This window comes from Petromyzon marinus, chromosome 5 (assembly GCF_048934315.1).
Source record: "Petromyzon marinus isolate PM22_M1 ecotype Great Lakes invasive population chromosome 5, UKy_Petmar_22M1.pri1.0, whole genome shotgun sequence".
In the NCBI taxonomy this organism is placed as follows: Eukaryota; Metazoa; Chordata; class Hyperoartia; order Petromyzontiformes; family Petromyzontidae; genus Petromyzon; species Petromyzon marinus.
Window position 1 is genome coordinate 9,206,179 of NC_133671.1, and position 14,049 is coordinate 9,220,227.

At 43.2% G+C, this 14,049-nt stretch overlaps 2 protein-coding genes across 2 annotated transcripts; both read right to left on the reverse strand.

The window, feature by feature from the left end:
- Positions 1-1,447: 1,447 nt before the first annotated feature.
- LOC142912333 (uncharacterized) lies at positions 1,448-3,897 on the reverse strand. The gene is made up of 2 exons (XM_076060498.1): positions 3,749-3,897; positions 1,448-3,090 (listed from the first exon to the last, which is right to left on the reverse strand). The coding sequence occupies exons 1-2, from the start codon at positions 3,895-3,897 to the stop codon at positions 2,136-2,138; spliced, it is 1,104 nt and encodes a 367-aa protein (XP_075916613.1). The 3' UTR covers positions 1,448-2,135.
- Positions 3,898-4,751: 854 nt separating this feature from the next.
- LOC142915371 (dual specificity tyrosine-phosphorylation-regulated kinase 2-like) lies at positions 4,752-10,745 on the reverse strand. The gene is made up of 6 exons (XM_076061208.1): positions 10,422-10,745; positions 7,411-7,547; positions 7,123-7,248; positions 6,640-6,775; positions 5,641-5,722; positions 4,752-5,080 (listed from the first exon to the last, which is right to left on the reverse strand). The coding sequence occupies exons 2-6, from the start codon at positions 7,545-7,547 to the stop codon at positions 4,890-4,892; spliced, it is 672 nt and encodes a 223-aa protein (XP_075917323.1). The 5' UTR covers positions 10,422-10,745; the 3' UTR covers positions 4,752-4,889.
- Between the last annotated feature and the right edge of the window lie 3,304 nt (positions 10,746-14,049).

Below are 14,049 nucleotides of genomic sequence, written 5' to 3' on the forward strand. Positions count from 1 at the left end.
ACAAGAGGGCATTGCCAGGTCTTAAGACGAAATGGACCGGCTCGAAGCGTTAAGTGCACTCTCGGAGTTGGTTTCACTGTATAAAGTAGAAATTCCCAAAGGGATATTGTGAGAGAGATCACAAGAAGTTGTAATAATTTCCTTGCCTCACGTGGAGCTACCATGCACATGCATCACTGAGCTCAGGTGATATCACGTATGTTCATTTAATTAGCACAACACATTCCTGTAATTGAATTGTGAATATAGCTTACATTTGGCTTATGCATGATGTTGGTGATGGAATGGCAGCCTAAGAAGCGAACGTGTTCAAAATTGACCACTGTGGAGATGCAGCAATGACATCGGTTGATGTGCAGGAGTGAGATGGAAGGTAGCAGGATTGGACGATGTGGGATGGTGATGTGGGAAGAAATGTATCGTGCGGTGAGATCTGAATCCTGAGACCTGACATAATTGCACGTATAATTGTTGAAGCAAGAATCATAAATGTTAAAGCGAGAATCATAAATGTTAAAGCCGAATCATTGATAGTAACAGGATTGGTGATAAATACCCCTAGGCAACGAGATAACACACAAACATAATCACACACATTAATCATGAAAAAAATTGCACACACATTCTTAATTACACTTAACACGCATATTTAGTTGATCACACTTACTCTTTGGTTCTTTCGGTAAAGACACGTAGAAAGAAAATTATTATTTATGAAATTTATTTTTATTTATGAAATTTATTTTCTTTCTAGAAAGAAAATAATTATTTATGAAATTTATTTTCTTTCTACGTGGCTTTACTGAAAGAGCCAAAGAGTAATTCCTGCAGTAACGAAAGCTTCAAATCAAGTTTGAACCACCTCTACGGAGAGGATGTAAGTTTGTCTTCTCTCTCTCTCTGTGTGTGTCAATGTCAAATTTCACACTGAACTTCTAATTTAGCAATCTCTGGAGACGTAATCAACCAGGCTATGCTTTAACTGTGTGTTAGCCGACTCTCTGCGTTGCATTGCATAACACTTCCTAATTTTACTAAATTTGTCTTCTCAAACTTCCTATTTCTCTCTCAAATGTACCAGGCTCTCATAGGTCCATTCGCTCTTTCTCTCTCCAGGCCGCTTCGGGGTGGATTTCCACACAGCTCTCTCATTGACATGCTAATTTCTCTGCTCAAGCAGACCCACATCTCTCTCTGCCCCCCCCCCCCCCACCTCTTCTTTCTCTATTTAAGGCCACGACATAGAGGCATTGGGTCTCTGTGTGTCTCTGTGTTGTCTCTCTCTGCTTGTGTGTCTGTGTGTCTCCGTGTCTGTGGGTTTGTCTCTCTCTCAAATTTAGTTCTACCTGATGACGGTTGCTTGTGTTGCAATCGAAACGTCGTATTCTATTATTTTATTTCTATGTGGCTTTACCGAAAGAACCAAAGAGTAATTCCTGCAGTCACGAAAGCTTCAAATCAAGTTTAATCACACTTAATTACAAATATTAACACATTTTACATAAATGTTCATTTTTTATATTTAATATTAACATTTTTTTAAAATCACAATATATACAACAATTCCCACTCACAACCAACATCAGTGACGATAATCTGAATGGGTACTGGGCCTCCCCTAGGTCAACTCGGCCTCAAATGAGTACCTGGTGCGATGTGTGTAAACATCGCTACTGGGGAGTCAAAGGCGGCCTTCATAATCGCTGTGAAGGCAGGCTACACGGGAGATCGTTGTCGTGTATGTTTTTGTGCGAGTGCGCTTACATGCCCCCTCGTGTGTGTGAAATTGTTGGGATCGTTATGCGCCTTCCGACAAGCACGCCAGCGTCATCGGGAATCAAGGCAAGTGAAGTTAAAACTAATTTTTCTTTCTATTTACCAACATTAATTTGGTATGTTATGTATAATATAGTATTAATTACAGTATAAAATGCAAATGTAAAATATTTCCTATGAGTTTAGCAATGTTTCCCTTTTAAAAACGGTAACACAATTTATAGCAATGAGTTATGTGCATTTAAATATAATACATTTTGGCGACCGACTTATAAACCGTTCGACTTATGAACAGGTCCCAGGAATGAAACCTGTTTATAAGTCGAAGGCTACCCATATATTTGACAATATTAAAACATTTAATCCCCCTCACCACTTCCCCCACAACAACAGACCACCTTAATAAGAGCGCGTCCGAACCGATGCAATCTCTTGCGGATGGTTGGTGATTGGGATTTGGGGACCTCAATAATTTTTTCTGCACTGTCCATGTCACTCTGTACCATGGCTTTCATTTGTTCAGCATCGTGAGGCTTAGAGTCTGCCTTAACCGTGCTCTCGGACTCAAGGAGAGGGTTAACAGTGTCGTCTGCGTTTATAGGCAGAGACAATATGGAGCACATGCTCGTCTCGGCTCCATTTTGGGTTATCTCATCGACTGCCTCAATTGAAATAGGAAATTCCTCAACATCCAGAGGCTTGATGTCCAAATTAATTCTGGTCTCCGACTCTGGGAGGGGGTCAGCAATTGCTGCTGTCGAAGACACAGCAGTGTTCAAATCTTCCACCTGAATGCTGCGTTTTATGGTGGATGTTGAGCTAGTGGCTGTAGGAATCTCCCATTCCAAATTGGTTTCGATGAATGACCCGGAAGAGACAGAAGCCAGGAAGGCGTCAGTCCTTGGCTGAATGAAGGGGACTGGAACGGCGGCTGGAGGTGGAAGGGAAATGGCAGTGGACACCTTAGTAGCCACAATGGATATTTCCACTCCGGAAGAGCTGCTGCAAAATGATGCGACTGGAATTTGTCTAGGAGAAGTGATTTGTGGAATTGAGGGAAGGTGGCAAGGTGCTGGAGCCGGGATGGAGACGTCGTTGGGGTCCGAATCCAGGCAGCATAATTTGTAGGGGTCCTTTGTCTTGGAAGTGAAGTTGTTGGGGTTCAGAATCCGGAAGGTCTTGGTTGATGGAGCCAGATGGGAGTTGATCTTGCTTGCTGGTGCTTGGTGAAATCCAGGTAGTGGAGCTGGAGCTGCACTCATCCATGGGTGCTTGAGAGCACTTTCCGGAGTTAGACGGTCATCTGGGTTCCAGCTGAAAACAAAGAGACAAGTACCGATGAGAAGATCAGCAAAATATACATACCCACATTACACATTATAGTGATACAATAAACTGACATCCACTTGACAAAGTAAGGGTTTGCAGGTATGTGAAGTTAGGTATGGTAAGTCCTCGCTCAAAGTGTGCTTACACAATGCAATATTGCTAAAATACATTGCTTCCATTTGGGAACGGGTTTTCTGAGTGGTTCATGACAAATTACTTTCTTCAGCTGCGTGGCTGAGCAGTATAGGAATTCTGGGGTTCTGCGCGGAATCATATAATGATATAGTACACGTTGGCATACCCTCATCACAGTTCTTTTTCTCGCCATGGGATGACTGTAGGCTAATTTAATAGTGCAAATGTGCAAATGTGCATGGTTTTTATTTGTTATCTCTGTAATGTGTAAACGGTCATTCCTCACTAAATGCATTTTTTCTTAATGCAACACTTTCCATAAACGCATCTACTAGCACGTTAAATGACGAATTAGAGTACTGCATTGTCCTTTCATTCTTTACCTAGTTTCTTCTGCAGAGAGATGCAGACTTGCTATACTTTGCAAAGGGATGCGTAATTCCTTATGATATAGAAACTGACTTGAATTTGTTAAAGTTGAGGGAAACTCAAAGAGTGGGACACTCACCGTAGGATGGAGCTGATGAAGTCCAGGAACAATGGGTCTCTCGTTTTCAGAAACTCCTTGAGCGGGCAACACTGAGGGGTCTCCTGCCGACATTCCTTGGTCAGTTGCCCAAAGAAGTCTGCAGTCGGCACAATCGCAAACGATGTCATGCATTAGAATATTATTCATGTGCACAAGGCTGTGATGTACAATGAAGGCTGTGAAGGACGTGGAGAAACAACCCAACTTTCACGTCATTGTGCAGCCAGACGAGTGGTGTTATAACACCTAATCGCATATTAAAAGTAAAATTTGCATTACTCACTGAAATACCGAGGACCGTCTGGTCCAGCGTGCAGCATCATTAAGGGTGGTCTTCCCACAATCTGAAAATAAACGTCACATTTGCTCTTACTTCACCGGAGAGTTGAGTTTTTCTTTACGTATTTACATGCATGGTTTGTATCCTATTGATTAAATTATTCGTAATTCTAGACTTGAAGCTTCCGTGACTGCAAGGATTCATACTCTTTGGTTTTTTCGGTAAAGTCACGTAGGTAAAATAAAATTTTAAAAAATAACTAAATTAAATCACGACGTTTCGGACGCAACACAAGCTTCCATCTTCAGGTGGAACAGTCACAGCAAAATAGCTGTATCAAGTGACTGTTCCACCTGAAGACGGAAGCTTGTGTTGCCTCTGAAACGTCGTGATTTAATTTAGTTTTTATTTATTTTATTTTACCTACGTGACTTTACCGAAAAAAACCAAAGAGTATAAATTATTCGTAATTGAGTAAACACTTGAAGTCACGTAGAACCAAGCTGTTTCAAATTTTAAGTTAACTCAAAGTAAAACGATCACTGAGGCAGCAGTGATCGTAGCCTGGCTGCGCCCAGAGTCAGTGGTAAAATTCTGCATTGCTCTCCGGCAACGGCGAATCTACGTCTGTGTCAACCAATGTCGACTTCCCCAACTAAGTGGCACTCATTTTATTGACACTGGAGGGGCTGAACCCCCCCCCCCCCCCCGCCAATCAGATGTAAACTCACGACCTTGCGATCGCGAGCCAATTGCTCAACCGCCTGAGCCAACACAGAACCGCAACAACCAATTCAAACGTGAAACCCTTTCCGTAATAAAATAGTTAAATCAATTTAATTAGGAAATGAATCTTACCTTTGTGATCCCAGCGACCTCCTGAATCGTGCTGGTTATTTTCAGCAGTCGCCTCGCAACAGAGATCTCGGCAAGTATGTAGCCAGCAGCCCACATGTCAACTGCTGTTCCGAACGGCTGGGCCAGCAAGACCTCTGGAGCCTGGTATCCGGCCGTCCCAAATGAATGGTCGGCTGGAGAGAAATAAGAATACAGGTCTTTCATAGCTGAGCAACTTTTAAGTCTATGTCACTCTGCAGCACAGACACTTTTTAAATGAATTCCGTCAACTTTCTCGGTTTCATTATTGGCAACAAAAAAAACGTACATTCAGTCGCTTGATATATCAGATCCCGCCATAGGTGGGCATTACTAGGTCCCAAGGATAAATGGACCAGCTCTAAAGGGTTAAGTGGACGATCGGAGTCACAGTTTTACTGCAAGAATCTCCAATGTGCTCTCGCCCTGTCCTGCATGATGTGTGAAAGGACGTGATTTTAAACGGAAGTGGACATTCCCAATGCTCTGTTGTGAAACAGAGATCGCAACGCGTTGTAATCATACCTCGTGTGGAGCTACCATGCACGGGCAGCACTGTGTTAAGCTCTTGTAATATCACATATGTTCATTTAACATTAGCATCGTTCACGCAATTTGCATGAAAGATGCTATAGAAAACAAAACATTATTATTCCATATAACAGGATCGGTAGGAAGATTTAGTATGTATAAATGTATATAAAGTGTAACTTACGGGGTTCATTTTCAAAAAAACTTCCTCCGAAGTCGGCCAATCGGATGGCTGCCGTGTGGTGATATTTCACCAAGATGTTTTCCTGAAAGAAATATGAGGATGCAAGCATTTTTTAACATATATTTTATTTAACCAGACGAGGGTCATGGAAAATGGCGTTCATTTATGCACTGTCCATCTAACGTTATAAGTGTTCATGCATGATCTATGTCCGTTTGTAATGGAGAGGGAGGCAGGGGGATCAATAACTCTCGTAAAAATTATCCAATATGAAATCTTGCAATGAAGTTATTCATGAAAACAAGACGCTTATAATGAGAAGAATTGCCAAAGCGGCTCTGCTCATCGGCAATAACAGAGTTGTTCCGCAATGCATGATGGTAAAAAAAAACTAAATAATTACGTATAAAAAGAAAAATAGGGCCACGGATCATTGGTGTTTTTATAGACTCGACAGTTCCCATGGATAATGGGAGTCATGGGTAATATTGTCACGGATAAGAGCGCCACTGTATGAGGCAGCTGTGATGGGAATTAAACTGGCCAGTGTATGTGCATCATGCAGTGGATGCCCATGAGGCACATAAACTGCTAAATCTGCTTAAAAGATCACGGTGAAGGTGCAGTCCTGCAATTACTTGCTCAACCCTCTACTTCTATAAAGGCCTCCGCCATAGCTAGCTGAAGAGAACCCCTCTAGATGGTTTTGGGCTCCTGTTACCCAGCGTCAAATGTCTCGAAAGAAGGGGAAGTACCCACACTTCACCCCGCCACTCGTGACATGATTAACTGTGACCTACCTATTTATACTCATGGGTGTGCAGAGGTGTTGGGTGGGTGGGATTTGAGAACCCGTCCACTGTTATAATTGCCAATCCGGAGGATCAATTTAACAAATTTCCTCTGGGTTTAAAGTCTAGTGTGCGATCCATGACACCATGGCAGCGTCCCTTAGACCTGCTTAATTCCTCTAAAAGAAATGTAATGATAAACCCTTACCAGCTTGAGGTCCCCATGGACTACGCCATTCTTCTTCAGGAAGGCCAGCACTTCCATCAGGGACCGGGCGTATCTCTTGACGCAGGACAGAGTAAATGCTCCCTTCGATTTCACCACGTCAAAGAGGCTGCCCATGCTGATCACAGAAAATGAACACAGTGCAACATGGTTAAACAGCATGAAGCACAAAGTCACCAGCTCATCCACACATGCACGGCAAGTACTGGAACACTGAGGGTGAGGTGAGGCATTCGACGGGTAACAATTACTTGAATACGTGCTGACTGCAGAGTTTTTACCACTGGGCATGACTGGGTCCCGAGAATTGGCAAACCAGCTAATAAATGGTTAATGCAGCTACTTGTTAACAATGCAGTGTAGCACAGCTAAGGATTGAGTACTGATGTGGATCAATCAGCTGCCAAGCTTATATTTGTATACATCCTGCAAGTGCCACGGTTGTAATGGACTTTGTGTTGTTACCTGATGTAGTCCAACACGAGATAATGGTAATCTCCCACGACGAAGTCTTCCTTGAGCCGGATGATGCTGTTGTGTCTCAGCACTTTGAGGAAGAGAGCCTCGCGATATGCTTGTGCTTCCGTGATGCTGCGTGAAGAAATACAAACACTTATGAGAATGTTGGAAATTGCATCATCATTAAAACGGAAAACGTATTGCATCTTGTCTAGGTAGGCACACGTGAGTTTCTCTTACAGGAAAACTTGTCAGTGAAGATTGTCAAGCACATCATTACTTGGTCTATCTCACCTTGATGTGATGTCAATCATCTTGAGGGCCATCTGCTTGTGTTTCCTGTGGTCCCAGCATCTGAACACCTGGCCAAATGTTCCTTCATCCAGTTTTTCCAAAACCGCATAACGATTGTTGAGGAGATTAGTCGCCATCTGGTCAAGAGAGAGTGTTGCAGTAAGAGCAAGATCAATAAGTACAGTGACAGTTTCGATAGTAGCTTCCTAACCTCTCATTACTCTGAGTGATACAGCAGAAGGCCTACCTCTAAATCAGTTTCAATTCATAATCAATATGAGGTTAACTCAGCCCAGCATTCACCTAGGGTTGATAAAATAGGACCCGCTTTGTGAGTCGAGAGAGGTTGCCTCATGGAGAGACTGGTCCTGGCCAGAGAAATTTGGATTTGACGGCACTTGCTCATGGCCACACATGGAAGTTTGTGAGTTTATGTGAACAGACACTTTGATGATTTCAATTAATCAGGGCCTATTAACGGGTTATGCCATTAAATTGGCCAAATAAGTGCTCAAATGGTGCTGAGCAATTGTTGCACCCAGTCTCTTCAATTGTAAGCAAGCACAGCCCTGCAATTGCTTGCTCATACAGCTTATGGTGAAAGGGCCTCCACGAGAGGGATCTCTATAGAGTAGTCTATCTGCTCTTTCCCCCTAATGAGACGTATTGATAGAGGTGGGAGTCGCCACACTCTACCACATCACACACGACTTGCTGCCAAACTCCGAACTGTGGTGTAACATTTTCACTTCTGGGTGAACATTAAATACACCCAAGAGGAGGATATCCGTGGAAATGGAGCAATCAAATCAGCTCGTTTGTAGAGACTAGATGGATTGTTGCTTCGAATGACTTTAGGGGGATAGTAAAGGCTTATCAGACCTTCATCCACCAGTGGATTTATCATGTCTGATGATAACCTTTATTTCCTACTTGCATACATTCCGCAAGTTCATGACATTTCTCTCCCTTATCTACTCCTCTCATATCGCTAAATAGGTATCTCTTACTCTTTGGTTCTTTCGGTGAAGTTACCTAGGTAGAAAAAGAATAGATCACGACGTTTCAATTGCAACACAAGCAATCGTCATCAGGTGGGACAACCACAGGAAGAAAAATGTACCTCCTGTTTATATGTTTTGTCAACTCCCTTTTCATTTATTTATTGCCTATTTATCTCATTCATTCTACGTATCTTGTCTACAACTCATATGTATGTTCTAAATCTTATTTGTATCTAGTTTATCTAATTTCACGACTTATTTTTGTCTGCATCTCATATCATATCCCTACATGTCTATCTCTTGTATGTGTCTCATTTAATCTCACTGCATCACTGACTTTTTATCAGGATGGTGCTGCTGCATTGGGATGTTTGAGAAAATTCCATTAATGTGCGATTCGCTTTGTGTTGGGATGAAACGAGGCAATCCATAGAAAAACCTCATCGTGCCGATAACACGAAGAAGCTATACACTGATGGATTAATTCCACGAGTCTCTATGAAACTAAATGTCTCCCATTTCCCTTTCTACTGGCAAAGCACAGACCTCCTACATATATAAAATTGCGGTCTATATCATTGCTATATGTTTCATGAAAAAAAATGTTTATTTTGAAATGATATCTTTTTAGTGACTTTCTCATCTCTCCTATAATTTGCACTGCGTGTTCTTGTAACTTTCTGACCCGCCCCTACTGGACATCTGTGAAAAAGAGCTTCATAGCTCCTCGGATTTTATCCAGGATAAATAAAGATTCTAATATTCTTTGGTTCTTTCGGTAAAGTCACGTAGGTAGAAAAAATAATAGATCACGACGTTTCGATCGCCACACAAGCAATCATCTTCAGATGGCTTTACCGAAAGAACCAAATGGATTCCTGCAGTCACGAAAGCTTCAAATCAAGATTAAAGTGAATCAGAAGAATTTTTTAAAATAAAAATGAAAACCACGACGTTTCGATCAGAACACAATTGATCGTCTTCAGGAGGAAAGAGGGGGAGGTCACCGAAGGCAACCGTTTTGAAAGGTTTCTAAAAAGTGGGCGTGGCACAAGCGCTGTGGCGGTGAATGCATGGAACATGCAGTGCCAACAAAATCTCCTGGTGTCAGAACGAAGTGAGCGGGGTATATGTGCCCTGGGGTAAGGTAACAAAAAAATCAAGTCATGACCCAAAGTGGTTGATGACATCTTTCCAATGATTGCTGTCTTTGTACGCATTGTCTCGGTTGAAATTGTGCCTGTATATATGGATGGCTTCACGAACGAATCTTTGTTGATATTGGAAAGTACCATCGTCTTAGAGAAATTAATTTCGCGTGAGCCAGCCACATTAAAATAATTATCAGCCACGACAGAAGTATTGCCTTATGCTCACGAACACGGTCCGAGACATGTCGCTTAGTTTCCCCAATGTAACTGCTGCCGCAGACACAGCTTAGGGACCAGGCTGTCTCGAGGACAGCGCTGGAGTGAAACACAGCCAAGCTCAGACCGCGAGCTGTGGTTCACTCCAGCGCTGTCCTCGAGACAGCCTGGTCCCTTCACCTGATGAAGGCCGCTTGTGTTGTGGCCGAAACGTCGTGATTTTTGTTGTTTTATTTTTTACCAACGTGACTTTACCGCATAGAACCAAAGACTATGAATTTTCACGTGGTTTTTTTGCGATTTTCACTCCTCTCAGCAAGATAAAGTGACGTTAAATTATATTTTAATTTAAATTTATTTTAATTTATTTACGCATTTATTTTAATTTATGTAGTGTCTAAATTATTTTATACACCCTCATTAATGTATAATATGCCATATTAAATATAATTTCTTATACTCTTGAACGGATTATTTCCCTTTATTTCTCACGGGAAAATTCGTTTGGTATTCGTCATTTTCGGTACAAGTCCTCCTAGCTTCTGGGACGAATTAACGGCGTATACCGAGGTACCACTGTCCTTGTAATTTTGGTCTATATAACAGCTTTATGTTTTCCTTAATAAATATAAGTTATTACCTTGCGTTGAAAAAACAAAAATATCTTAAAGTTTGGGAGACTTGATTCTGCTGCTCGCGGACGTCGTGGGAGCCCAAAATCGCTCCAGGTTGTCGTCACCAATCAAGTGACGTCTGAGTGACGTCGCCCCGCCCACGTGATTACGCTCGGCTGTCCAGCCCCTCCCCCTTCCGGTGTAGCCACGCCCCCTCCAAACTGTGGCCCCGCCCTCCCACGCCACTCCCCCAACACGGGCCAAGCCTCAATGGTGGCCACTGTCTCTCCCACTCACGGCTTCTGTACATAGACGCCCGCGTTTTGTATCCGTGTCCTCCCCACATCTATTCGATCTCCATGGAGAATCCGGGGCCGTGCAAGAAAGCTCGAGATCTCCCGTGGCGGGGTCCGTCTCCCCCCGCCTCAGCATCGCGTCCGCGGGAATCGCGTGCGCGCGGCCTAGTATTCCGCGGTGCCTACCGCGTTGCCTGGACTCTGCGGCCGGCCAAGGCGCGCGACCTGCTATGGAAATTATCGGGGAGATGTGCGGGGTGTGTGGCAAGTGTTTGAACGGGTTTCGCTTCTCTCACACACTCGTGTCTCTGTGTCGTGAGCTCTCTAACTCCGTGCTGCAGGTTTTCACGCTGGTGGCTGCCCTGTACGTGGCGCATAACCTAGTACTGTGGAGCGAGGGTTGGTGGGTCACACACACTGTTATGGCCACTATAAATGTGTTACCTCGTCTGCTGTGCAATATTCCTTAAGCACCCTGAACTCGTTCTCTGCGATACCGATAATGTTGCTGTGCTCACGTACCACGGACCTTCCCTTCTAAAGTATCTGGTAAGTTGGCTACACGGAATCATTTGTGCAACATGAAATAAAATGATAACTCAAAACACATTTGTCTTGTATCAGTTACTTCCTGACAGTGATCTGTTATGATAGTCCCGAGTGTTGTAGTTTATTTGCACGTGTCTCTGTTGCTGTTTGTGGTTCTGTGGTGTTGTGGTCGTGGTGGTGGTGCTGGTCTTGTTCGTGGTGGTCTAATTGTGGAACGAGTGCTGTGGTTAGGTATTCGGTTTGTGTTGCTTGTATTGGTGGTGTTGTGTAGGTGGTGATCGTTTTATATGTATGTGTTGAACTTTTTTCGTTTTGTTGTGTTCGTAGAACAGGCTGCCCGCATTCAGAGCTTTCAATTATCAGGACCCATGCCAACCATGCTTAATGCATTTGTAGTGACTTAACTCGGAGACGCTTAGACTTGGAGGCACTTCTTTTATTTAACCGAGCACCCTTTGCACAATACACACCCTACGCTGATCCACACTCTTCTGTCGCTCGCTTATACACAACTCTACGTGGTTTTGCTAACCTATCCACAACACGAGCCGTCAAGCACTTACGGTGCTGAACCGAGACGGCTTATTACTAAAATGCATACATACATTAAAATAAATGCATAAATAAATTAAAATAAATTGAAATAAAAATAAACTTTAACGTCACTTTACCTTGCTGAGAGGAGTTGATAGCCGACGAGGATGGTGGTGAGGAAGGGGAGGAGGAGGAGATGTTATTTTTTGGAAGGAGAGTCCCTTTCCATTAAAACTTCAGGAAGCTGAAATTCTGGGGTGGTTTTTTTTCTTTCTCTTTTCCATCTTTTTTCCTGACTTGGACCTGGTTGAAGCTCACCAGGTTTGAGTTTTACTAAAAACCTGTCCATTGAAGTTTTTTTTGCCTGAAGTGTGACATTGTCTGGTCATTCCACACAATACTGTTAAGGCTTGTTAGAGCTTTATTGGGGTTATAGCAAGGGTTGTGCACTGAACGAGATCTACAGGCAGACTGAGGAGCGGTGCTTTGTTTCAGTCGTGAACGGGGTATACGCGGGTACGCGGTGTCTTTGTGTGCGTGCGCTTACGTACCCCTTCAGGTGGGTCGCGTTCGTGGTGGGAAGGGTGCGCCGGGTTGCAAAAGAGGGTGTTGTGTATATTTGTGTACATAGTGTATATTTGTACAGGTGGGTTGGGTTATTTATTGGGGGATGTTCTGTTCGTGTTGTGTTGTGTTGTTGAGACACACGTACTCGGTTTCGTTCTTGCAAGTTTTTTAATTGTTGTTATTGACAGCCGAGACGGCTGTATGCTACGTGGGAGGGGGGGGGGGGGTCATGTAGCGTCGGAAATACATATGCACACACCGCCTGTGCACTTACCTGCAGTTACGGCCAGGAGTCTGTAGGGTGTGCCAGCCTGTACAAGGGGATAGAGAGAGAGCCGGACCATAGAGAGGCTGGGTTCTCCTCAGGTGAGAGGCTGGGGGGGGGGCTTTCCAGTACCCCCTGGAAGGTTCCAGAAAGGGGGCGGTACCGGGGGCGGAGAGTCCCCGGGACGAGTATGAAAGGCGGCTCTCAGGTCGGCTCGGGGGAGTGCTACGAAGACGAAGACTGAAGACCAGCTAGGCTAGGGCCCTGGGACTTCGGGACCCGACGTCCTTGTAAGGGCTGGGCCCGAGTACGGACCAATGGTAAGGCTGGGTTGGGTGAGTCAATCTCCCCTAGGTCACTCCTAGCCAGAGAGTTCTAGATTACCGCAAGTGATAGGGCACGTTGGCCCGGAGGCTGTACCTCCTTAGTGAGCGGGGTAAAGGGGGTATCGTGTTACATTCTTTTAAATGAAGTGTTGCCTCCAAGTTACGTCGCAAGTCTCCTAGAACCCACTACAATTGGATAAGCATTTATTTTATTAACCCATATGCCTGCATGAATCCTAAATTTTTTGGATATTAGCTGTTTGTTTTTCTTTTAATCACATAATATCGCTAATTTGATTGTTAATGTTCTTCTAACAATTTGAAACACGTTTATTTTATGAACCCATATGCCTGCATGAATACTACAATTGTTAAATATTCACTGTTTGTTTTATTTTAATCGCATAATCTTGGAAATCTAGTCGTTGATGCTTTCTAAACATTTGATAAGGGCCTTTTTTAACACGTACGTTGACATTGAAACTGTTTTTCGAGGGTTAGCCTGTAAGTATTATTTGATCACGTGATGGTGAGATCCGATCGTTGATGCTTTAACCATTCGATATGCATTTTATGGGCACGCATTCCGTACGAATATTGCTACTCTTAGGGTCTGCCTATTGTTTTTTTATCACGTGATCGTGAATATCAGCCAATACTTTTGTTGTCATTCAATACGGATGGATGAGTACGTATATTTGCATGGGTACTGTCGTTGCTATTATTTCCTGCTAATGAGAGTTCTGGATATTAGAGTAAGTTGATATGAAAGTTGCTTAGATAAAAAAAAAACACTTTTCCGACTCCTTTCCTAAACTCATGCATCATTGTCTTAATTACGAGAAATGTATCGTGCGGTGAGATCTGAATCCCGAGACCTGACATAATTGCACGTATAATTGTGAAAGCGAGAATCATAAATGTTAAAGCCGAATCATTGATAGTAACAGGATTAGTGATAAATACCCCTAGGCAACGACATAACACACAAACATAATCACACACATTAATCATGAAAAAAATGTGCACACACATTCTTAATTACACTTAACACGCATTTTTAGTTGATCACACTTACTCTTTGGTTCTTTCGGTAAAGCCACGTAGAAAGAAATAA

Coding starts and splice junctions, on each gene's coding strand:
- LOC142912333 (XM_076060498.1), bottom strand. CDS start 3,897: ATGACATCGTTTGCGATTGTGCCGACTGCAGACTTCTTTGGGCAACTG. Junction 3,091..3,748: donor TTCATCAGCTCCATCCTACG/GTGAGTGTCCCA, acceptor CTTTGTTTTCAG/CTGGAACCCAGATGACCGTC.
- LOC142915371 (XM_076061208.1), bottom strand. CDS start 7,547: ATGGCGACTAATCTCCTCAACAATCGTTATGCGGTTTTGGAAAAACTG. Junction 7,249..7,410: donor ATGATTGACATCACATCAAG/GTGAGATAGACC, acceptor TTCTTCACGCAG/CATCACGGAAGCACAAGCAT. Junction 6,776..7,122: donor CTCGTGTTGGACTACATCAG/GTAACAACACAA, acceptor TTCTGTGATCAG/CATGGGCAGCCTCTTTGACG.